Genomic DNA, 26,513 nt, shown 5'->3' with positions numbered 1-26,513 from the left:
CAGTTGCACCATGCCCCGCCCGCACGACAACTTTGATTGGATAGAAAATAACTTTAAAGAGCGTGATTGGTTCATGGTTTAAATGGAATTCGCGCCATTTTGGTTCTAACAGGGGACGCCTTTTCACTCTGCGTCCCTGTAGAAATCAGAGCCACAATGGCGGATTGACTGCATTTCATGATAATTTTACAGTGTGCTTTTGCATGAATAATAGTCATCCTATAAACAGTTATTGAGTGCAGCTACTTTGTGATGCTTTTGCAGCAGTTCATTAACAGTTTTTTTTGTTTTTGAGTTTGCAAATGTTTATTGGATTGTTTGGAGACTGCAGCTCTTAGATCATGTGGACACTGAACTCAACACCATCCACTTTGATCACTACATCATATCTAGTTGTCACTTCAGGCAGAATTTTGGCTATGTGGACAAACCCCATGTCACTCATGCTTCTTGCCATTTTATTTCTGTGATTATATTATATCATATTATATTATATTATATTATATTATATTATATTATATTATATTATATTAGATTAGATTAGATTAGATCAATCCCACTGCAGGAAAATGTTTTTGTTATAGCAGCTCACAAAAACCAAATAAAGTGCAAACATAAAAGTAGAAAATTAAAAAAAATATATAATGTACATGATGGTGGTATATATGTAGGAGCTTTGCACAGTCCCGTCCTTAGAGAAGTAAATTATCAGAGTACACAAAAAACTGTAAAGTTTTACAGTTTTACAGCAGTGGGACTGAAAGATCTCAATGATGAAACTTCTCATAAACATTTTTGTTCGGCAGACATTTGTTCGGTGTCAAAATTCTAAACCTACGATGACATTTAGAAAGACATTGAGACGTTGCTAAATTTAAATCTATTAATAATCAACAAAGTTCGATGTGTGTTTACGTGTCGATGCTGCTGCCCTGCCATCATTTGAAACCAGTGTCTTTGTTCATCATTTATTTTCTCCTGGTGTTTTGTGTAGTATCTGTGACACTGGTCATAGACACTCTGTTTGAGTTTGTAAGTGATCAAGAGACTGGACTGGTTTTATTCCAACACCATGGTGTTAGTTATGCTCTAGTAGTTCATACTTGTGTGAAGGCTGGTTTTGAACACTTGTTTGACTCATGTCGGTGTGATCAATGCTAATATGATATTCTCCAGTTCCCTGCACACAAAGGCATATGCACTGTGAAGTCAAGAGAAAAAGTCATCTAGTCTTACCAACTTTTCACCACAAGAGGGTGACATATTGTAGTGCTGTTCTGAGAGGAAGGATGGACAGACACATGATAAAACGATTTCCATGTATTTTTGCAGAAAAGCAGAAAATAGAATGAGTCTGTGTTGAAGTGTGCAACATTTGCTGTTTATTCCTGACTGCCTTGTAAAGTCTCAACATTAATATTTTCGGATGATTGATGACAGATTTGGATTTTGGGAAAGAACTATACATAAATCCAAAGGAAACTAAAGAAACACTGGACAATTTTAAGGGTAGACACTTCTCCATGGGAAGAATGCACCAAACCAGATATTATTACTTCTATAAGCCTCGCAATAGATGCTCATACAAAATATATGAGTTGTAAAAGTGATGCATCAAATGTTTTATTAATGATTACATTATTTTTTACTATATACTTATCTTCCTAATGAGCACTGGCAACACTATCCCTAACCTCACACTAACCAGTTCCTCAGAAATTAGGGTTAGGTTAGAGTCCCGCCTCAGCAGGACCAGCTTTTTGTCTCCATGAGGACTACTGGTCTTGACAAGAACAGTGTTTATGCCAGAAACGGTCCTAAAGAGGCAACACACACACACACTGGTTTCCATGACTTCAGAGGACATTGCATTGAATTCCATCGTTTCCTGGTGACTTACTCTAACCTTAACCATAATTACAGGCTTAATCCTAATTCTAACCCTGACCCGAACCTTAACCTCACCCTAACTAGTCTTCGCCTTAAAATGTAGTAATTTACGTTATGGGGACTTGATTTTTGTCCCCATAAGGAAGACAAGTCCCCATAATGTGACTGTGTAACACACACACATGCACCACCTCCTCCTCCTCCTCCTCCGTTCCTCTCCTCTCTGTCTCTCCTCACTCTCTCAGAGTTGCTCAGAGTTGAGGGAGGAATGGCGGCCCCTCGGAGTTTCTTCATATCTCTCTCCGGGTTGTTTCTGGTTTTATCTTCCTCTTGTGGATCTCCCACTTCAGGCAGCAAAAGATCAAACCAGGAGCGATGTGGTTTTAAGGTAGGGAACTCAAAGTTTGACTTTTGACTGCGTTGATAACGATATTGGTCGAAAACTGCTGCCCCCGCGTCACCTCAAGTCCCCAGATCAAGTCTGGTTTTATGGTCGTTAGCTCGGTTTATTGCGTTTCTGTGACTTGTTCTGGTTTTATCACAGAGGCAGCTTAAATGAGCTGGTGTTTGAAGTCACTCCCGTGTCTCGTCTTGTTGTCGTCCGCAGTGTGTAGCGCCACTCACGCTACCTTGCTTACCTGTCTGTGCGGAGCTGAAGCTCACTTTCATGTACAGACCAAACTCCATGATAAAAAGAGCCAATTTAAATATCACCCGTTTTGCATAAAAACTGTTAGAAAGACACCTGTGCATATGTACTGATGAGACCAAGTTCCCCTACTCAGTTTGGCACAATACAATATGTTATCCAGGAATTAAGCCCAATAAAAACACCTTTTATAACTTGCACACCGTCGTTGACTTAATCAGAGACGACGGCAAGTGAATGTTGTAAACTTAATGAAAATGTGAATGTTATTTTGTTTTCGGCCATGTGTAGATTTGTATTAATTTAACCTTAAAAAAATGACGAGGCCGGTTTAAGATTGCTTGGTTTAGGTAACAAAAAGGTATAATTCGAGACCTTACTAGTTCACATGTAAGTGTAAAAGCCTGTAGTTGCTGCTTGATGCTGAATTACAGGATTTCATGGGATATATATATGTATATATATATATATATATATATATATATATATATATATATATATATATATATATATATATATAATATGTTGAAAAGCTGACATCTTGCTATTGTGGATATGTGTGTTTGATTAAAACGCTCGATGGGAAAACCAGAATATGTGAAGTGACCCACAGACTTCACAACACCTTTGTCTCTGACCAAAGGAACCTTTTGGTCTGTGACACCTCCAGACTTCATTTTATTTCTCTCATTTCAAACATTTTGACATGAATACACAATTGCTTTTTTTAAATCATTTTTGTAAATAGATGACCCAATATCCACCTATGTGGGCTTATATTTTAGATGTGTGGGTCAGAAAACCAAATAACATTTGAAAGTAGTATTTTTTTTATTTTGCTTTTTAAATGATTGAAGTTTTTGAATAGTGTCACATCTCTGCATCTCAGCCTCAACGTGAATATTGGTAATTGCTCGTTATGAGCCACTTGTCACATGTAAAGTCTTCCGAACAGTAAACAGTCATGTCATCTTCATCTTTGAGACTTTGTCTGCAAATGTCCAATAGTACAAATACCCAAGTAAGTTTAAGTCTTGTGTCTTTGTCATTGTTTTTAAGTGGCTTGGCAGTTACATTACATTACATTACATTACATGTCATTTAGCAGACGCTTTTATCCAAATCGACTTACAATAAGTGCATTTAAACATTTGGGTACTAATAAGAGCTAGAAGTAAGAAAGAGCTTCAAGTAAGCCAAACTATGAAGTGCTAGTCATAATCGTCAGTTAATCGCAATAAACACAATTAGTCTGTAATTGAATTCAATTTTAAGTATGCATGTGCAGTCATATGTGTGTATTAATTTTGTGATATGGCTTCCCTTTCCTTGTCTTTAATATGGTAAGCAGAAGAATCTGAGTGGACGAGTGATTGTATGTGTGAAAGCGCACACATTCTGCAGGTTTTAATTTTCCTGCGTTGATTGATGACTCCTACCTGCCTTTGAGTCGCTCTTGTGTGTGTGTGTGTGTGTGTGTGTGTGTGTGTGTTATCCCAGTTTCCTCTCGGTGGCTTTGAAGTGTTTTCTACAGGAAGCTTCACACTGTTTACTTTGAAGAAACATTCCTTCCTTCCCTCCCTCCCCTCTTACACCCCCCACCACCACACACATACACACACACACACCTCCCCCCCTCCTCTCTCTCTACTTCCCTTCTCTTTTCAGAAACACACACATCAAAGGCTGCTTGATGGGGGTGTGAGGGCCTGCTATTCTACAGGTGTGAAGTTATTAGAGTTCTGTGTGTGTGAAAGAAAGACCCCATTCCCACTGTTTTTTCACCAGTTTTTTTTTCACTGTTTGGCTTTGGTTCTGATCGGCATCAGTGGGAATGTAAGAGTCAGGTTCTTCGACAACTCTCTGACAGAGATGTGCCATTGTTGGAAACATTTTTCATCTTCTGGCCCGCAGCATAGCTGTTAGCATTAATGTTTGTAGGGATCCTTTATTTTGAGATGTTTTTGTGTCTACAACCAATGTGTGACTTTGGGGAAACTATAATGTGATAGCCCCACCTCATAGATGGTGGATACCCTCAGCATCTTCTTGTGTTTGGAGTTTGCTTTGGTTCATTCTGTTTCTGTGATTGTGTACATGGTAATGTATACTTGTTCAAATAAAGTTTTAAAAGTAATGCGCTTGCTCCTGGGCCTGGCATGTCAGCATTTAGATTCATTTTGGGGGTTTAGTGGAAAATAAAGACATTTCTTCTTGTGTTTCTGGAAAACGTTTTAAAGAATGAAAAAGAAAACGATCGCTTAGGGGTAAATTCTGTGTCCGTGTGGATAAGGCCGGACTCCACACCCTCAGATCTTTCATTTTCGAACTTCTAGTCTTCAGACAGGCCCGGTTCTAAATCAAATCACTTGATCGCTTTGTCAGACTTCATACAGCTCCCTCTGGAACCACAAAAGACTTTATTCAACTCTTTGTTTTCAACACATGCACTTGTCCTTCCCCAGACTTTTTAGCAGACTGTAATGTGTAGAATCAGTGAAATTCCCCTTCAAGTGTCCTACATGGACAAATAATCATGTTTCTTGGTGTTTTGGAAACAAGTCTTTTTTTTTACCGGATGTTTCAGGTTGATGCTTAAGGATATTATAAACCATTTCATTCTCTCTGGTCAAACACATCTGCTGAAGTCATCACATCTGTCTCAGTGGAGGAAGACGCACCAGGAAATTATTCAGCTTCCCCCTCTCTCTCTGTTCTCTTCAGTATTCCTCATCCTTCTTTCTCTCTCATACTTTAACACAGGGTTCCTCACTCTCTCTCTCTGTGACTATGTCACATCCCATCACGATGGAGGGCTCCAGTGTGTTTTTGGCATCAGGGAGCCTCAGAGGGCGTCACGGCCGGGTGGGTGTCCCGATGTGAAACACGTGTGTTCTTCCTGGTGACTGAAGAATCGATGCCTGACCTTCACCTCTTACATGAAATATATCCAGGAAATATTTCTTCATCTTCATCCCCTGAGGCTTTAAAAGAGTGAAACTTTGGCTCAAAAATATGCCAAATAATTCCCGCAGTACCAAAATGAAGATGTAAGGTGCCTTCTTCTAGCCTGATGTTTTAATTCATCAAAGGATGTTTGGACAGGTGTAGATGATATCTCACTGAAAACTCCCCGTCAGGCTTTGGAAGGTGGCTTGTTTGTAGATTATTGAAAACGAAATGCCTGAAATCCTCTGATTGTGTTGATAGTATATGCGACACTGAAGTAAGTACCATCACAGGTGTGAGGACTCGTGTCTCGGAGCAAATCTACCTGTATTTTTGCTGAGTTGCTTCTGCTACATCCTCACTATGACAATGCTTCTGCTACATGAAGTTAGGCGTCCACACTGCTCTGGGGATTTCTGGGGAAGCCCCTTAAACAAAGAACCCTGCTGGTCATATTTCAGCTGTGTATCAGTCTGGACAGACAGAAACACAAACCTTTGAAAATGGTGACGCAGTTACCCGCATTCACTTATGCTTTTATGTTTTGTTTTGTTTTTTGTATTTCAGACCCGTACATGTAGTTGGATGAGAGATTTGTGCTTTCTTCTAATGCTTGATAAATCAGACAGACTCTTGAGTTTACATATGGAGCCAGTACAGCACTTTATTTTTGCTTTTACTCTGGGAAAATGATAATGTCAGTGCCCCACCTTTCTCCTGCTCTTGCTGTCACTATCTTTGTCATTGTCTTGTGTTAAGAGATTGTTTGGTCTCTTTGCGTTACGGCAGAACTGGAGTGGAAAGCAGCTTTGAGTGGTCATCAAGACTAGAAAAGCGCTATTTAAATACAAACCATTCACCATTCACTATTCTTTGGTCAGAAAATGTTGAAATTTTTTTATCAGTGTTTACCAAACCTGGAATTAATCATGTTCTTACATGTTTTGTTTCGTCCACAAACCAAAATTAATAAGGTTTTTATGATTTGAAGAAACTAGAAGATATTCACATTTAAGAAGCTGAAAATTCAGATATTATTTTTAATTATTGGAAAAAAAACACCAAAAAAATAATAGATTCATTGAATAATTGTTGCAGTCCTAGATTGTAGACCTCAAATGTATACTTCAAATTTCAAATAAAGCTTTATTTTTTATTTTTTTAATTATACATGGCATGTGCATGCATGTTGGTGTATTTCTGTAGTAGCTTTTCAGCACCAGGCACAGACCTGGCATATGTACTACAGTCTAATAAGAAGGGTTAGGAGGAAAAAGTGCCACAGTAGGAGTGGAATAGCTCCTCCTGGATGAGGAGGAGGAGTTGTGATGAAGAAGAGTGGTAGTAGGGGGGTCATTGAGGAGCAGTCATGCAGGAGGAGGAAGCTGCAGGTTTTGTTCCTGCGGTGGGAAATCTCTGGTTGGCTGCTCCCAAACACACACACACAGATTTTCTCAGTTTGCATTGTGTTACCTCACTTTTTCCAGCTTTTGTTCTTACTGAATGTTTTTCTCTGGAGCTAAAGAGCTGATGTGTATTTTTATTTTGTAAATGAATCAACAAATCAAATCAAACCGGAGGAGGGGAAAATCCATGTGGTTAGATCTGATCACTTGAGGTGCTTGACAGCATGATGAACAAAACTGGAGCATGTTTACACAGACGTGATCAGATTTGAAAAGAAATAAAGTGTCTTACAAGTGGAAAAGAGCAGGAATGACAAAATAACACATTTTATTTTATGGTTTACTTGCTGCTATTGAAATGTGTTGGCTGAAAATCAGTCTTGGAGGAAGTCAGAATGAGCGGGAATGTCAAGAGAGTAATTGTGAATGACTGGTGGAGACACTGGAAATCTCATATCCGTTGTTGGAGTGAGGTGTGCTCGGGCTCACATGCTGAACCGCTCTTCAGCTCTCTGTGTCTTTTACTTGATCTGTTTTTACCATCAGTGAACGTCTTTGGTGATTTATAGATCAGCCGAACACAGGAGGAAGCTCACCGTATTCTGTACAGACTTTCTGTCTACAGTCATTCAGTTCAATATTTCAGATGCAGGGACTGCATATTTGGCTAAAAACTGGATTTAAAACACAGTTTGGTCTCATGTTGCCTTCATGTGACTTACTTTAGATCAGAAATAAATGCAGTAGAGTGGGGGAAAAAAATGGAGGTAATTCAGATGTCCGTGTCTTGACAGGCAATGTCTCCATGTTGGTGGAAAGAAACACTGAAAAGTCTGCGCTACTACAAACCTTTCAGCTAATTTTATTGCAGCTCACACTGGTTTAATTTGGTACCAAACTGCTATTAACGGCGAGTCAACCGCCGTATATGTAAATCATCATAAAGACACGATTGTTTATCTGGTTTTTCTTGTTTTTGTGCAGATGTTGTCGTGGATGTTGCCAGGCAACACTGTTAGTGAGAGTGCTTGTTTGTGTTTTGTCACGTTGTGCACTTCTTATTGACCGAAATGTTTTGATCAAAGTCGACTAGTTAACGATCGCAGGTTCGTTTGTTTGTTTTTTAAAACTAACAAGGGAAGTGGAATGTCAGTACAGTACAGTACAGCATCACTTGAGTCTTTAAGACCATGTTTTGCATACAGACCAGAGACCTGCAGCAACACAACAAGATCCAGTGCGACCTGGTGCTGTGCTCCCAAGTTAACAGAGTAAAATATACACATTCTGTAGATATTTCATTGCAGCCATGTTGTGCCATATGGTAGTGTTTGGAGGCATGTGTGCGTGTTTGTAAGAGACAGGAAGACATTAAGAGGAACAGGGCAGAGTTTTGCCCCGAGGCCTTAGTTAGAAAAAGACTCTCATCAACTTCACACACAACCGCACAGAGTTAGCGTGACTCTATGTTTTCATGATAACTTTTTGAGTTCTCTTTGACAACATTCATTCCTCAGCAGGTGCCATTTACTGTGCTATTGAAGAAGCTTTGTAACTCGTGGGGCTTGTCAGTCGACGAGTTGTGGAATAAAACATCTTATTTAAGGCTTTTCGCAGTGTGAAACTGAGGGAATCAACTGTCTGCGACTGCATTTTTTACTAGGATACAGCAGCATTTTCCATTTAAAACACATTGCATCCACCGTGTTTATGCCTTCCGTCCACAAATTTCTTGTCAGTAAGTAGAACTGCAGAGAAAAGAAAACCTGCCTCTTGTTTTCACTGGCACATGCATGAGGTGAAATGCTCGTCTGGATGCAGAATCGTTTAAGTTTTAAAAATGTCAATTTGTTGCTTAACTTTTACAAACTACAGTATCTGAACTATCTCTTTAGGTAAATGTGTTACTATCTATGAATGTTTGGATATTGACATTTGGTAATTGTTTATTTTGGAGCAATTTAAGCGGAATAGCACAGCTCTGATCCCACTTATCCAGAGAGAACTTTTCTAGCTGTTTGTACTTAGGCTCATAAGAGTGTGTTGATCAAAGGTCAACTGTGCGTGTGTCCCATGTTCTCTGTCCCACATCTGGAACTGGTCTGCAGGCCCCAAACAAAATGAGGGAGAATAGAAATCTGCTACATGAACCTTGAAAGCTGTAATTGAAGGAGTTCCTGTTTAATCAGATTCTTCATTCTCTTCTTGCCTCCTTCCTTTCTTCCTTCCCTGCAGGCCTTGTGATTACATCCCCATCATCCTTCACTCCCCCTTCTAAGTCCTCCTTTTCTCTCAGTCCTCCCTTTCTGACGTTCTTCTATTCGTCCTTGCTTCCTCTGCTCCCTCCCTCTTTCCTGTGATTTCCTCCAGTGCTGTGATTAATTACTGTTGATGTTCAGCTAACTGAGGCTGCCTAATTACCACAGGAACTGATCATGTGTATGTGTGTGTGGGGATTCCAGAGGGGAATTCTGCTCTTTTTTTTACTGGTTTTGAGTTTTAGTGTTTGTATATTTGTAGTGTGCCTCTGCTCTTTGTTGTTGATATCAAAAAGTGAATTGAAGCATGGTTCATCTACCTTCCCAAACAGACGGCATGTCTGCTGACTGTGTAGGTTCTCCAACAGCTGCCCTTTAGTTGTTCTATTTTTTAATTACTATTAACAAACTGTCTTTTCTGATGTGACTCAGTTGGCTCAGGCCTCCGGGTGTGTCGGTGCATGTTTGTAGTGACTATAATGATTACAACTTGTGAGAAACAGCTGGCAACAGGAAGGAAGAAAAGTATAACTCTCTTTTTTCTGTTTAAAAAAAAAAAATGGTTTGTTGTAAAGTATAGGTTTGCCTCACTGTCAGTCACCTGCACAATGTAGTGGTAGAAGAATTTAGTGTGAGATTTTGGACGGTCGGAGCTAATGAAGTAGTCATAAAAGGAGTTTGCTGTGCTGTATCAGTTTAACGCTCTCACATAAACCTTTTTTTACACCAAAATAAGCAGACATTTGCTTTTTAACTAGGGTTGGTTCAGGTTTAGTATCACAAATACAAATTTGTACATACATATCGAAAGCAGGAAACACATCATGCAGTTACAGTCATAATGTAACCTTGCTTAAACTCCCATATCTTTGTAGCAGTCCCTCTTTCAAACTGGGCAATGACTGGATGATTGCATGTTTAAACAATGCATGTCCTATTCTCAAGGGGGAAAGGTGCAGCTACATGTTTGCTTACCTAGTTTTGTTGTTATTTACACTGTGCAGTTCATCACCATATTTATTCTAATACACTGACATGCCTCCAAATAGTGAATCCATATAGTCCCTGCCTTTACAAGTGGAGAGACACATTGTTGCTGTAACTTTAGGGTTTGGAGGTATCTATATTTTGATCCTGTGATTCACACATTGTCAGATTTGCCCAGAGTAACCAGAGTCATCTTTCCAGGGAGATAATACGTGCATCTCCTTGTTAAACTCCGCACTATGGCCACTCCACCTGCTGCTTGACCCTCCACTCGAGTCTCACCATCCATGCTTCTAACGCTGTCTTAGTCTTGGCAATCACCACTCTTGTATCCTCTGTGGTACCCAGTGTCAAGGAGAACTGAATGATGGAAAAGCCCCAATAGTGTGATATCGCCAATTGCATTTATTTATTTGAAAATGATCAATTGTTCAGCCCTAACCAGAACCAGCCTTTCTGGGGGAGGGGCAGAGCACTTTCCCATTGCAACCCGTCAGGAAGTCTGTGCCTTTTTGTGCTTGTCAGTGAAAAGCTTCCCTTGATTTTAATTAGCCTCCCATTTCATGGTGCCAGCAGGACATGTGTGGGTGCAGTAGCATGTAAACCTCTGTAGGTCAAAGGTTAGTGGTCCAAACAAAATGAAGGCAAAATATATACATATACCGGTGTATATATCGAACAAGGTAGGATAGGATGGCCCCATGTGAGTGTTTCTGGACTGTTTTTATTTAGAACCTTTATCCTATAGTGACTTCTTCAAAGGCCTCTTTGATGCTGTTAGTTCTCCTTTATGATCTATGCTAATGCGTGTTCTAAGGGCCAGGGAATGCATTATGTGAATGAGAGTCTTCACAAGTATGTAAGTACAAACATGTGTGTGGACGGATTGCTGAGGTACATTGGCTGCTAACAAGTATGGCACACCTTCTGTAACACATACACGCACACACACAGTAGGGGGTCTGTCTGATTGATTTCAGGTGTGTGTGTGTGTGTGTGTGTGTGTGTGACCACAGTCTGACACCTTTGTTAACAAGCCTGTGTGTGTGCATCATGTGTACTTGTATTTTGCTGCCTCCTTGGCCTTTTATGATATAAACACTGACCTTGTAAGGACCAATGGTCCTCATGGAGACCCAAACCTGGTCCTAATGAGGCAGAATCTCATTTCCGAACTACTGGTTAAGTTTATGGCATCAACTAGTTATGGTTATATATAGGGTTAGGTTGTTTAGGCTGTTAAAATTAAGGAAATAAAAGGGGAAAAAAAGTATGCAAGGACAAATTTTGATGCAAAACTATCTTTGTGGAGACATTTTAAACTAGTGAGGAAATTTTGGCCAGTGGGGTTAGGGAATGCATTATGTTTATGAGTGTTTTCTATAAAACTGCTGTACAACTGTAGTGTGTGTGTGTGTGTGTGTGTGTGTGTGTGTGTGTGTGTGTGTGTGTGTGTGTGTGTGTGTGTGTGTGTGTGTGTGTGTGTGTGTGTGTGTGTGTGTGTGTGTGTGTGTGTGTGTGTGTGTGTGTGTGTGTGTGTGTGTTGCACAGCAGGGCAACATAAAAACAAGGTCAAACCTGTAAAAGTTCTCTCCTCTCCTAACTTTAGTCCTCAGTGATCTGATCACATGTGGACAGCTCCTAATAAGACTGTTCATATGTCACATACGTCATAAATGCGCCTCCTGTGATCACATATGGTCGTATCTGGCATCCTCGTCCTTAATTCGAATACACAATTTTACAACAGTTTGACCAATATTAACAAAAATTTTCTGTGCTCAGATCTGTGGACACGTTTAGGACGGATTATCAGCGCTCAGACCATAACTTCTGCCAGTGATTGTATAGGTGTGTTTGTGTGTATGTGTATCAGTGTTTTCGACAATCAACACACAACTCATGCTGCTGGAGAATGAAATATTCTTTTAACCTGAAGAATAACAGTATGAGGTAATCAGTGTTATCACTGTAGGAGTGACTATGAGTAAATCAAAATATGGGCCCTCAGAAATGCTAAAATAAGCAGAGGAGGTGCTCTTTAATGTGTCCCTAGGACACATTGCAGTCACACATGGAGAGGAATGTGGCCACATGTGTCTGAAAACCACCCCCAAGTCTGGTTTTGGTGATCAGCAGAATGCACTGGGTACCTTCATACCTGCAACATTGATTGTGTATAAAAATGGAAGTAGCTTTGCGGGTTAAAAAGTGAAGCCTAAGAAGTAGGATGGAAGATTTTTGCAACTCTGGTGGCTGCAACTTGCATTATTTACAACATCACCAACAGCTAGTTTCACATCTTCAATAGAACACAATGTCATTTTTATAAATATTGCTCCCATGTAAAAGATAATAGATGTGTAAACAGCATGTTTGACAGCTTGTATCGTCCAGTCAGTGCCTGGTTACAGGAGATTTTCTGGTTTCAAAGAAATTGACATAATACTTTACAACAGAAGTTTGTTTTGCAACCAGAAGTTCGCGCTCAGTTTTTATATACAGACAACAACCTTTATGTAGCTCTATCCATTTCCGATTGTCACTCAGGATGGATTTTAATACCAGCTCTGACCGAGGACTGTGTCACTGTGCAGATAGGGTAGATACGGCAAGGGGTATTATGGGTAAGTGCAGCTCTCATGGGAAGCGGTGTTCACACCTCAGCTTATCTCACTTTTCATGTTATACTATATCTGCTGTCCTTTGTATTAAATAGAGCTGCAGGGAGGAGCTTGGGAGGATATCTTTCTTCTGACACAACCCGCTGGAGCCTGGTGTCTCATTATATCAAAGACTCTGTTCAGACCTGGTTTTAACATCAATTCAGAGTAATCCAATCACAGGTGGGCGGGTCATGAGTACAGATCTGCTCTGCACACATCCAAATATGTCCTCAGGGTGTCTTGAGATCCAGTCAGGAACACATTTGCTGTGTGAACGTGAAAGTGGCCACACCCCTTACTCTGCTTCTTCAGTGTCCATACACAGATCTGTTTGATCTTCTGTAGATGCATGAGTAGATGAACACCTGGGGAGAGCTGGTGTGATTGGATTGTCCATCTCTGCTGCAAAAAGAAAAGTTATTTGCTTTGCTTTGTGCAGGACCTGTAAGTGAGGGACAAAATCTTTGGACAAGAAGCCACCTGGTCAGCACTTCTAACTCGACCCATCGTGTTTTAGCCACTATGCTTGTGGCAATGTCATCACCATGTAACTGGTGATTAGAAATACTCACTCGTGTTTTATAGACAAAGTTGAATGAGAAAATAAGCAGCAGATTATTTGATAATGAAATGGTTCGTAAAGTAGCCGCACTAAATTAAATCGGTGAAACTATTGTACCCCGAGCTAAGCTGCTTACCACGGTGGTCACAGAGTCATGACGAAAGGCCGCTCAAAAAGTTTCCGTATAATAATTAATGATGTATCTTTCTCATGTCTTCTCCTTCAGGTGCAGTCTGGTGCAGATGGCAGTAGCAGGTTTCCCGTCACCCTCAGAGCTGACAGTGAGTATCCGCGTATCTCTGTGTGTTACCTTGGATCTGCAGGTGTTTGAACCACGTCGTCCTCATCGGTGCTCAGATGGTGGTTCCTATTCCAATCATCACAGGAAAACTGGAAATCATTGATGTATCTCTTGAGTACAGGCATTGTGATGCCAGTCTGCCCACATTTATATCTTAACAGTTTGCTCGCTGACTTTTTTGAAGATATTCGCGTGCCACTGAAAGTTGAGGTTTTCTTGAGAGGTAAAAATCAGTCACAAAATCGGACCGATTTTTATTTTCCTTTATGTCCCCACACGCCTTGTTGCCCCGTATCTCTAACCCCATGACCCTCCTCCTCCTCCACCGTCTTCCTCTGCCTGTCTTTCTTTTCATTGTTCTTTCTCTGTAAATTCAAGTTCTTGAGCCGTGGCCAATCCCTGCCTCCCTCCTGCCTTTGTCCGTGACCATGAGCGAGAAGCTCGTTCAGATTTCTTTGTTAGTGTATTTTCAATTTATTTGTTTTGTCTATGAATGTCAGATATGTCCGTTACAACTTCTTGAAGACTGAGTCGATTACATACGTCTTTTCAAGAGTCTTCAGGCATTTTGTTTTCTTTGAGAATAATAATATAAAGAAATGTAAAAAAAAATCTAGTCTTTGTGTTGAACTAAACCTTATTTATTCATGCAGACATGAGGGAGAGTTTGTTTGTCTTGTCAAGGAAATGAAAAAAATGGCTCAAAATGTCAAGTTGCTCCCTTTTAATACTTCATTTTATCACTGCTTCTCAGTGTTAGCAGACTCACAGTCTCACAGTAAAGTAAGCGTTCAGCCACAGCTCCCCCTTTTCCTACAAAAGTAATTTATTTTCATTTAATCTGACCGTTATACATATTTTGTCACTAAGAACGTGGAGGTCACAGGTCAGAAGGTCACGTGACTGAAACGATGATGCGTCCTGTTAAAGAACTGATGGAATAAACGTGTCGAAAGCCCTCACAGTTTGCCAAAGTTAAGCTTGATGGTGTTTTAGCATGACAATCAGAATCTGCTCATTGTGTGTGTGTGTGTGTGTGGGGATGTGTGCGACACACCTCACTGCTTCCTTTCCTGTGAACCCCAGCTGTTGGACAATGGGGGACTAAAGCAAATATTAAAAGTCAGTTCTGATGCTGGATGTTTAATCACAGGTGTTGTTACAAATGGCAGTGGGCTCTGTTTTTATTTCTGGATCAGAACCTGGAAATTCATGTTAGCTCTGTATCAATCCACCCCTGAAAGTAGTCCTCCCAACAAATGCAGTTCTGTAGAACATGTGTTCAGAATTTTTTTTAGGATTTTTATTCATTTGCTGAGGCTCATGAGTATGTCTCAGAAAACAGTTGGCTATTAGATAAAATGATGTTGATTTCATATTATTTGCTATCGTCAGAAAGCAAAAACTAAGGTTCTGCTCTTCATCCAGCAGTGACCTTATCCTTTGCCCCTTATATTCCTCTTTTACTCTACTCTTCCTCTTCTACTTTGTAATATAAGAAGGTCTGAGGACAAAGAGAAGGGAATTAAGGAGGAATAGGAGTAACAATTTGTGACCTTTCCCTCCTCCTTACATCCTAAAGAGGAGCTTTATGGTGGAGGAAGAGGAGCGATCAGCTGTGACCTTCTCCTTGAGCTCTGAACATGACCCCGCTTTGAAGAAGATGACAAGGCGAGAAGAAGCTGAGCAATGACCTTGCATATCCCATGCCCTCCTAACCCTCTCTCAGTCACCTCCATCTTTTTTTATGCTCCTCTCCTTGGTCCCATCTTACTCCCTCTCTTCCTTACTTCCGCCCCCTTCAACAAACGGTGGCTGGCAAGAGGAAAGAGGAGCAGTCAGTCGTGTCTGAGCTCACGCCCCCTTTCCTTTCCACCTCCTAAGTCCATCTTTTCTCCAAGATCCCTCTCGGTTCATGGCTGGGTGCTCCTCCTCCTCATCCTCATCCTCCTGCTCTTCATCTTCAGGCCGTCTGTCTTCCGTCTCTTACAAGATAACAACATTGAGCAGAGAACAATGGTGACTGAATGAGTGACAGTTATGATAATTAACGCTATGAATGACAGGTCAAAGATTTATATTTGCATTTGATTAGTGATAAAAGTATTGTTTCATAAGTTAAGTAGTTATTAAGTTAGTCTCAGTAGTTACATTTTTGATGTGTGTCTGGAGGGGCTGCATTGTATCGCTTACAGTGTAATCTGCTGTTGCAACCTCTTCTAGACTCACACCAAGCTGGATTTTCCCAATACAGCTTCCTAAAGTGTGGACATGAAGAGGGTTTTCGACAAATAAATGAAAAAAAAAAAAATTGACCAGTAACAAATTACGGACTCAAAGCTTTAATTTCTCTCTTTTTTTCCTTGTGTGTTGTCCTGCAGACTGTTCATTGAACTATCCATTGGGGAAACATGTGATCCATGAAGTTGCCAATGTCTCCTTCACTCACCTGGCCTGTGAGGATCAGGCCGCCGTGGTGGTTCACTGGTCTGCAAGTCCATTAGGTAACGTTCTGTGTTCACCTGTCTGTCTGTTCATAAGATTCTTCAGAGAGGAGAGGGGGACAGTGAGGGAGGAAGAACAGGAGAGTAAAACTTCAAAATGTTCAAAACTGTAAGATTAGCCAGCCGTGTGTGTGTGTGTGTGTGTGTGTGTGTGTGTGTGTGTGTGTGTGCGCGCGTGCATTTGTGTCTCTTTGATCAACCAGAGAGAGAGAGGATCACATCTCGCACTACAATACCACGATTTGACCGTGAAGGAATGTGTGTTGGTGTATGTGCACAGTGTAAGGTGAACCTCTGTGTGTGTGTGTGTGTGTGTCTCTCCCTCTCTCTCTCTCTCTCTCTCTCTCTCTCTCTCTCTCTCTCTCTCTCTCTCTCTCTCTCTCTCTCTCTCTCTCTCTCTCTGTCTCTCTCACACACACACACAGTGTGTAACAAAGCCTCCTGTTGTTTTCTTTGACAGAAATCTTCTGTCCAGAAATGTTCGATGTTTCATGTGAAACAGCATCAGAGAAAAAAAGAATCTCACTAAAAAGATTTAAAAACCTCTTTCACACGTGAGACCAAGAGAAAAGAGAAAATCTCAACACACTCACTCATGCAGTCCCTTTTCTCTGTCATTTTGGTGTAGGATTTATTTAAGTTAAGTTGTTTTGCGTATTATTGTACCTCATTTTTAATGTATGTAATCTGTTATGATTAAACTGTTATGTTTTATCAGATGGAGGAAAATATATTTAAAAAAACGGTCAATCATATCAGCCAAAAAATATAGGCATCATGTATTAGACATCTGCTGCACTGCTTTTGAAAGATGTATCCTAAACATATTGGAAATGGGAAATGGAAAACCTATATCCATCGACCTCTAATAATCATACAGATGCAGTGAAATGGATATGGTTAATGAAGCTTTGGTTGTTTAAGCTTTAGTTAATGTTAACATAACATCATAACATCACATAAACAGAAATAACATCAGTATGTAGGACAGCAAATGAGAACCTGTTTCTTATCAAATTTGTTATAGCATCCTTCATGTGTCATACTAAATTAGAAGTGCTTTTCTTTGGTGATTTGTCTGATAAATGTAAATGTAAATAAATGTTTGCAAACCCTCTTTGTGTTTTGTACCAAAGTGGTGACTCACTGCGGCCTTTAACCATTGACTTTATGACTCAAAACAAAAATGAAAACTGAACACAAACCCTGCAGTGGCTTAAAGAAGGAATAACATCCGTGTTTGTCGCCAACTATAGAGCGAGAGAGCGAGAGAGCAGCAGAACAGGTTTTTATGTCTTGAGGCAGATTCCTTAACATCTCTCTCTCTCTCTCTCTCTCTCTCCACTCCTAATAGGAAAAACATGTCCTGTGAATGCAAATGTGTAGTTGTAATTACAAGTCACATTTCTTTAAAGAGCACAGTGGGAGGACAAAGAGTAGAGAAAACAAATAGTGGACAGCAGGAGATACAGCCAAACAAAAGAGTGTGTGTGTGTGTGTGTGTGTGTGTGTGCGCGCGTGTGAGTGTGTTGGGAGAGGGTGTAAAGGAAAAAATAAAAGATACAGGAATGGAAAATAGGAAATTAGAAATAACCAAATCATAGGAGGGACAAAGAAGAGATTAAATAAGCATGAAAGGCACGGGACAAAGAAAGAAGTTGAGAAAATGGAGAAAGAACGATGAGGAGCAACAAGAGGAGATTAAGTGAGGAGAGTGGTAAAGAAAAGAGGAAAATGAAATGACAAAGATTGAGAATACCAGTAAATGGAGCAAGGAGAGCAGAGGGATATAAGAAAGCAGAGGACAGGAGGAGAAAAGAGGGGAGGGACTATATGCAACACATGCAGGTGAGAGACAAACAGTAAAACGCGGAAAGGAAAAAATTAGCTCTGTGAGTCGTTTGGTAATTAGAGGAAGGATGAGTAACGGTATAATAAATGATCGAGATAAATGAAGGTGAGGTGGATGGTTGTTGGAGGACGGTGAAGCTGAACATTCTAACGTTCTATCTCCGCAGGGATTGAACATATTAAAGGCTTCAGAGTTTATCTGGAAGACAAGAATCCAGAGGGGAAACAGTGTCAGCATCTCATCCTCAAAGATCCACGGCAGCTCAACTTCACCTACAAGAACACGGTATGATGTCACTAATGTAGCATCACATTGACCTCACAAAACCACACACACACACACACACACACACATTGACACTATATGGTGAGTAGAGGTATGTGTTGCTGTAATCAATCACTTCCTGAGGAGGTCCCTTCCTCACTAAAACTGTCTGTTTAGTATTAAACCTTCATAATAACTGCCAGGACAAAGACAGTCCTTTGACAAACATCTGAACATTATTATGAGGCAGACTTGAGAAAAAATGTAAATCTAAGTCTTTTAAACATATGTGGCCACTAAACCTTTTTAGTGGCCACATATGTTTGTTGGTGTCGGCTTGAAGGTTGAAATTCAAACTGCTCCTGAAAACAATGACATTACAATGATCCTGACTAACATGCATTGTCTGTGGAGAGTAAATATAGCCAATAGGTTTTTGAAACCTTCAACCTGGGCAGCATTGTGCCTGTTGTTGTTGTTGTTATTATTATTGTTATTAATATTATTATTATCATTACTACACTGTATTTTCTTCATTCCCTATGCAGCACAAGAATGTCTCTGGGCATCAGGAGATCTACACACCGCTATACTGAGAAACAGAAAGTTTACATTAGATTAGATTCCATTAGAATGTTGCACACTACAGATGTAACTTCCTAGACTTTAAATATTAACCAATCTGACAAAAGTTGCCTGATGACAATGTTGTGGGAAACAGAGCGGCCTTGTTGGAGACTTACGCCCAACTGTGTGCATTCTCTAGTTTACTATAGGTGTCTAAGGATTTCTTGTCACTTTTCTCACACAGAGGCTCAGCAGTCAGCCATTCAGTGGCTTGACCTTTGACACCGACTACATGGTCCGTGTTGTTCCTTTCCCTACTCTGATGAACGAGAGTTTCTTCCCTCCATCGTTTCTCCGGACCAACTGTGAGTCCAGTATTGTCCTTAACTATACAAGACTTATTATTTATAATTAATTGATGTATAAATCAATTATGGGTTATAATTAGGGTCCATCAGATCACATCTGCCTTTTGTTATTTTTGGCTTAATGTCTGCCTTGATCTTTTTGTTCATTAAGTTAGCTTGAGGGTGAATAGATTAAAGAAACAATATGGAAATAGCTGGGCTAAACAAAGTCAAGACAAACCTGATTTTGTATATGAAGCAATTAAAAATACTAATTAAGTGTTTGTGTATTACAGCATGTGAAGTCCTCCTCGGATCAGACAACTTGGTTTGCAAACCATGTAAGTTCTTCTTTATTGTCAACACAATCAGAGCTTTCACATATTCATTTTTAGCCAATGAGTTGACACATTTTCTCTGTGGAGGATGCCATTACATACTGTAAGGGTCTGTTAAGTTGTATATTATATAGTTCTTCATTCATATGAATAGTATTTGACATCAGATCAGTACAAACACTACATGTCCCTGTGGCGTGTGGAGGTTCAGTTACGAATTCTGTTTATCTGTGTAGTCTGGAAGCCAAAGACCCTCAACGTATCCCAGCTGGGTCCGAACCTCCATGTGGCGTTTGATCAGGCTCCGCCCTCTTTTGGCTTTCGCTTCTACTACCTCTATTACAAACTGAGGCATGACGGACCTTTCAAACTGCAGCGCTGCAAACCAGTAAGGCCAAATTTCTGTTTGTAGTATGATGTCTCAAATGTGGAACTGCCAGAATTAGGATTTGGTGTCACCCCCTTCATTTTTTTTTTTGTTTTTGGTGTCACTGCTTTTTTTTGTTGTCAAACACGTTAAGAGTTAAGGCATGAAAACTAAGTGTAACTTCAGATAGTTTTCTTTATGCATTCAATAATCCTACCACGTGTTACAATGGTTAAATGTTCACAGCAGTGTTTTCCTGGTGCATCATTGTAGTCTTGACGTGTTGACTCAACATCACACTCAGAAGAAGTCCCCTCTCATGAAGATGCACCGTTTTCAGCTGAGTTTGTTATTGTCTTCATCATAAGTTTTATTGTGTGTAGGACATGAACCAGCCCAGAACTACTTGCATCCTGCAGGACGTCACTCCAGGAACATACACTGTCGAGGTGAGTAAACACAGCACAGACATCGCTGGCTTATCACAATTAGAGCTTATTAAAGTGGTTTTCACTGAATTCTCCCCCCTTATTTTATACTATAGACAGAAAAACATCCGAAAAAGCTTGATTTCTCTTTTTCTTCTGTGTGTTAGTTGAGAGATGACGGTAACACAACCCGGAGGCAGATCCAGTACCATGTCAGCCAAGGTGATACACACATACACAGTGTTATACTGCAATTTCAATTATCTTTTATTGTTTTGACTCATGCTGGATGCATTTGATTCATCCTTCAGTCCACTCCCCGTGGGCGGGGCCTATCCGTGCCATGGCTATCACAGTGCCGCTGGTCATCATGTCTGCTTTCGCCACTCTCTTCACTGTCATGTGTCGAAAGAAACAACAAGGTGAGAGCAGTGACGCTGGTCTAAGAATCTCTGTACACTTCGAGGGATGGATGAAAACCTTATCATGCACTATTTAATGTAGATCTGTTGGCCAATAAGAAATGTACCTCTTTTTTTATTTTATTAATAAAAATACTTAATTGAGGCTGTTTTAATGTAATGGCAAAGTTTTACTGGTTGCAGTAAAATCTATTGTGAGGATTTCTTTCTCTTGCTTTTTCACACAATAGTAAATTGAATTTCTTTGACTTTAAGTCTCTTAAAGATGTCGCTTAATGTACGTTAATGTCATGGGTTTTTTTTTACCCAGGACTGATGTTCCATTATTTGAGATTTGATACTCACACTTCTCGTCATTTTTTATTTTCTCTGTGGATAGAAAACATCTATAGCCAGCTGGATGAGGAGAGCAGTGAGTCATCCAATCAAAGCGCAGCGTTGAACGCAGAACGCCCATGGCCTCGTCCCAGAGTCTTCATTTGTTACTCCAGCAGGGACTGTCCTAAACACACCAATGTCATACAGAGCTTTGCATACTTTCTGCAGGACTTCTGCAACTGTGAGGTGAGACAGACAGATGACACAAATCAACAGATAATGCATGTGTGGTGGGAAAAAAAAATGTCCAAAGTTATTAGTCTCGAGTTAAGTGTGGTTGTCAAGTCTCCATTCGTGTCTGTTCAGGTTGTGCTGGACCTGTGGGAACATCTGGAGATCTGCAAAGAGGGTCAGATGTCATGGCTGAGCAGACAGCTGGATGAATCCGACTTCATCATCACCGTCTGCTCCAAAGGCCTACGGTACTACAGTGCACTGCCTTCACTACACTATCCACTGTGTCTCTGTCAAGATGACTGCTGATATGCCTTAAACCGTTTAAGTTTATTTCTTTATATTGTTTTGTTTCTGTTGTATTTTAAACTGGTTCTGTTTTCCTTTTGCAGCTACTACGTGGAGAGGAAGAGTCGCAGAGGGAAGACGCCAGTCAGTCGCTGCAGCAACAGCAGCAGCAGCAGCAGCTCTTCTGCTAATGGATCTAGCGGTGACCTGTTTACAGTGGGTGTGGCCATGATCGCTGAAAAGCTGCGGCTAGCGAAGCAGAGCGAAGGGGGCAGCGACCCAGAGCTGAACCGCTACATGAGCGTTTACTTTGACTATTCAACAGAAAATGACATCCCCACCATGTTGAGTCTGGCTCCCAGGTAAATAACAAACACCTTCATTACAATAACTGCTGCGCCTGCAATATGTGTGTCAAGAGTCGATGAAAAACTGTAAATGTTAAAATAAGAAGCAGTGGAAAAATCAAAAAAGTAGAGGAGAATTGAATGAGATGATCTCAGATATAAATGTTGTATCTTCTTAATTTTCAGGTTGGAGCAACAGATTTCTGACATTATTCAGGCTTATACATAAAATATTTTATGTAAATGATTTCAGTCTAATAATTTGAGTTTCAGTTATTTTGACTTATTTATGTTTAAATTAAGGTTTGTTCCTTTTAAAGGATTCAGATTAAACCAGCACATTTGAAAATATGTTTTCTGGCATCAATAATATATAAATAAATAGATACAATTGTCATCATGTCCGTTGCATTGATGTTCACTTCCTGTTGCTTGTTTAGGTTCAAGTTGATGGACCACCTGCCTCAGCTCTTCAGTCGACTCCACTCCGGTCAGTCCAGTTTGGCTGACCGTGAGCACCAGCCTCTCAACATCTCCAGGAGAAACTACTTCAGGAGTAAGTCTGGACGCTCGCTCTACGTTTCCATCTGCAACATGCACCAACACATCAGCCAGAACCCTGACTGGTTCGAGAAGCAGCTGGCTCCTGCAGGAGGTTCTTCAGCGTCCTCTGGCATCCCTTCAAATCATTCTTCTCTACCCACTGTCCCGGCTCCCAGTCCCTCTCCAAAGCTTCCCAGCTGCTCCTCATCACTGCAGCCTGAGCAGAGGGTTGACTCTGGATTGGTGCTGAATGAAGTGCCAGTGAGGATACCATCACTGGAGGATGGGAACGGACTCCCAAGAAGGAACCTGCTCCTACTGGCCCCTGGCTCGAGGCCTAGTCCCAGTCCCAGTCCTGGCCCTGGTCCCATTCCTGGTCTGTGTCCCAGCCCAGTCTTGCCACATTGCTCCATGTCGTTGCTGGGACATACTTCAAGGTAATGCAAGGACTAATACCACTTAAATGTTAAGTTTTCTTTTATTTTTGGAATATATTTGAGTCTTTAAAAGTAAGTTTTCCTTTTCTCAAGGGAAACTCGATCGATAAAACGTTTTCAGCAAATCCCCTGACTGAAGGACAGCATTTCATATGGCTTAAGTGCTCTTCTGTTTTTCCTTTTCTTCAGGTCTACTTCTGGAGTGTCTGTTGTATCATCGGACGAGTCGTCCTCCTCCTCCTCCACTGCTCCCTCCATCCTCACTGATGGGGTTTGTTCTGTCCATGCAGAGGAGAGCTGCCCCACCCCTCTAGAGAACCCTCCTCCTCGTGATTCAGGCATCTACGATTCATCTGTCCCTTCATCAGAGCTTTCCATTCCCCTCATGGAGGGTCTGTCACATGACCAGGCTGACTCCTCCTCTGTGGCTGACAGCGAATCGTCTTCATCAGGCTTAGGTAAGGCTGGCTGTTGGCACGCGCAACGTTTTAGATACTCACCAAGGTTATAATAGCTTTGGATTTCGTTAGTTTTAGTTTTAGTTTTTTTCGTTTTGACTCTTTGTTTTCAAAATTAGTTAGTTTTAATTCATTTTTAGAGCAGGTTTGCTAGTTTTTATGAGTTAAGTAGTAGTATTGTTTTTTTTATTTACTTTAGTCTTAATTAGTTTTAGTGTTAGAAAAAAAAAATACACTTCATATGAACCCAAAAGAATTATGTATGAAATTAATTTACAAAGACGCACATTTTCCCAACAATTTTATTTAGTTTCACTTGGTTCTATAAACAGTTTCAGTTAGTTATTGTTTTTTTAAACTAGGTTTATATTTAGATTTCAGTTAACGAAAACGTTTTTTTTCAATTTTAGTTAAATTATTTCGTTAGATTTTGTTTATTATAATAACCTTGATGCTCTCTACATGTTGTTTAAGATTTTAAATGACGTCATTATACCCTGATATTTTGTGGTAAATTTTCGTTTTCATGGCAAGTGGAAAATTCTTCTTCTTTCCCAAAATGACTGTTGATTAAAGGCAAAAACAGGTGACTTAAAGCAGCAGTGTGTAACTTTCTGTCCTCTGTTGGAAGTGTTTATCTAGTCAAAATGCTCAGAGAGAGAGTCATGCGGTGCTGATTATCTTTTTCAGTATTGTGTGAACTGCTTTTGAATGCAACAGACGTTTGTCTATTTATTTAAAGGTCACGCACTGTGGCTTTAAACGGAAAGAACAGGTTGTTGAGTCTATGTCCGTTTGTCTTCCAGGTGACGAGGAGCCGTCTGTTGTTGCGTCTCTCCGCTGCAGCACTGCCACAGTGTGTAAAGCAGAGCTGCACCACCACCTGGAGCACAATGATGGAATCGCTACCGTGGCTTCGTTGTAGGGGAGGGGCCTCTAGCCAATCAGAAGAGAAGCAGTCTTGTGGACGTCATCACTGGGTCTAAAATGTTCTTGGACTTAAGTTCTTTCTCAGAAGGGTTGTCATCCAAACATCATGGAAGCAAAACTGGAACAAGGAAAAAGGCATTTGAGTGTGTAATTTTGTAAATTACTAGTTCTTAAGTGCGGGTCTGTGAGTTTGCACTGAGTTAGAGAACATTTTTTAAAAAACTGACCACTACAATAGTTCCACTCTCTGGTAACTTGAAGACCAGTGCCTTGTTACTATGGTAACTGGTAAGTTTTTGAACCCTAGTCCTTGGTAACTATGTTAACCACTGCATTCTAGAGCCCTATTCGAGTCCCCAGCCACAAAGCACTATGTACTGCTGACACAGAACACAAGTCCAGAGTAACTGTGGTCCCCTGTACATTCTTGGACAATTGTCCTATTAACCATAGTAACCGCTGATTGTCAAAGAATATAGATAATTATGATAACAATTGTGACCACTGAGTGCTGGAACACTCATCCATGGTGATGGAGTTACTTCTGGTCACTCTGCCTTTAGGATGTTTAAAGGACTGTGTGTCCAGATGTGGGCAGAGCAGTTCAGACCAAAGACTGACTCAGCGCGGCGTCTCGGTTGATTGACTCAATGACAACTGACCCGTGAGTTGATGTCTGGTACCAAAATATGATGCTGATACACTGTTCAGGCACTTTTTGATGCAGAAGCGCAACGACACAAACTTGGTGACATGTTCCAACTTGACAACATCCAACAGGATCAAAGCAGCTTCCGAGATTGTGGTCTCCACCAACGTCTTTGACAAAGGTCGCAGGATTAACAGCGCCTTCGACACGTGAATAATTCAGAACTGGAATGGCAAAATTTGACTGTCGTGTGATCATTCTCAATATTGTAGGGAAAACCATGTCTTCGTCAGTGAATCCCGTCCTTTAAAAAGTGCCCTTTTCACATATGTGCCTTTTTATTTGAGGAGGAATATTTTAGTTAGCAGTCTGCAATTTGTTGAAAAGGCATACCTTAATTTAAAAATGATTTCAACTATGACTAATTGAAGAAGCAAGTAAACTGGTCAGCTCTGCCAATTAACAATTCACTAAGCAGATGTGTGACTGTCTGGTAAATGTTAAAAAAAAAACAAAAAAACTGTTGAATTACTATCAGAACTTTACTAAAAAACCTGCTAATGTGACTTAATATAGTGGAAGAGCTGTGTGAAATTCATGTTGAATTGACAGTTTGAATTTTATTTTCTCTGCTTTTTACTTCTAGACTATGCAACACAAAATCATTTGGTTGGTGAAGCCGCATTAAAACGACGACATGTTGAATACCGTGGTTGCATTGTAAAGCTTATTGTTACAGATTTTAAAATATTTGCCAAGAAGTGACCATTACTGTTGCATTTATAGTTTAATATACTTTCATATGTGTTTATTGTCATGCTGGCATTGGATTTCTATGTGTTACTGATCCCATTAACTCTTGAGTTATTGATTCTTTCATGTTTAGCAGCTGCAGTTATATTTGTTCTGTGGGCTGCTTCCAAAATCACAGCGATGGCTTCTGCTCCGAGTGTATTAGAAGGGACTATTCAGCATTTACAACATGTAAATATTATATTTGTATTTTTTTTATTGGAAATGTCTGTTCTCTTTTTAATATTTGTATAGTTAGACTGTTATTTTCCTATTTTTTGTTATGAAATGTACTGTTTTATAGTACCTTTAATGTAGGAAATAAATAAGAACATCTAATAAAACATTCCTTTTACCATTTTGTTCAGTGATAACAGTTTATTATTAAAATGACATACAGTTATTGCATTAAATGTATGACTGAATGAGTGAAAGCGCTTGCGACAGAGACATGGTTAACCATGTAACTCGATGTATAAATACTGCAGTACAATTAAATCACAAACAGGGAAGTATAAAGAAGTATTTTGTAATTTTGGTCAAACTGATGAAACAAGTTCTTAGGTTCTCACAATAAGGCTCACACACAGTCTTTAGTGACATAAAAACGAGCAGACAGCTCTTCAGTGTGAGAGCTTTGAAGCATCAATACTTACAACAACATTCTCCTCTAAAACTCACAGCTGGGCACAAAGTCAGCCAGCTCAGGGCCTTCAAAATAAAATCACACTTCTCATCGGTCCATCAAATTTGTATCATC

General features: G+C 40.2%; 1 protein-coding gene across 1 annotated transcript; it reads left to right on the top strand.

Annotated features, from left to right (window-relative positions):
- Positions 1-2,115: 2,115 nt before the first annotated feature.
- Positions 2,116-26,115, top strand: il17rd (interleukin 17 receptor D). The gene is made up of 16 exons (XM_058632213.1): positions 2,116-2,278; positions 13,594-13,648; positions 16,050-16,172; positions 18,191-18,309; positions 19,100-19,220; positions 19,499-19,543; positions 19,777-19,928; positions 20,291-20,356; positions 20,503-20,557; positions 20,647-20,757; positions 21,137-21,321; positions 21,442-21,557; positions 21,702-21,959; positions 22,385-22,924; positions 23,114-23,382; positions 24,189-26,115. The coding sequence occupies exons 1-16, from the start codon at positions 2,159-2,161 to the stop codon at positions 24,305-24,307; spliced, it is 2,454 nt and encodes an 817-aa protein (XP_058488196.1). The 5' UTR covers positions 2,116-2,158; the 3' UTR covers positions 24,308-26,115.
- Positions 26,116-26,513: the final 398 nt, after the last annotated feature.

Source organism: Solea solea, chromosome 6 (genome assembly GCF_958295425.1).
Source record: "Solea solea chromosome 6, fSolSol10.1, whole genome shotgun sequence".
Classification (NCBI taxonomy): Eukaryota; Metazoa; Chordata; class Actinopteri; order Pleuronectiformes; family Soleidae; genus Solea; species Solea solea.
The sequence above is the reverse complement of the archived record's forward strand: the minus strand, read 5'-3'. Positions and strand labels throughout refer to the sequence as shown.

What these genes read in the sequence shown, in the direction of transcription:
- il17rd (XM_058632213.1), top strand. Translation starts at nt 2,159, where the DNA reads ATGGCGGCCCCTCGGAGTTTCTTCATATCTCTCTCCGGGTTGTTTCTG. An exon ending in CGTCACCCTCAGAGCTGACA is followed by an intron (nt 13,649 to 16,049) that starts GTGAGTATCCGC and finishes GTTGTCCTGCAG; the next exon opens with ACTGTTCATTGAACTATCCA. An exon ending in ATCGTCTTCATCAGGCTTAG is followed by an intron (nt 23,383 to 24,188) that starts GTAAGGCTGGCT and finishes TTTGTCTTCCAG; the next exon opens with GTGACGAGGAGCCGTCTGTT.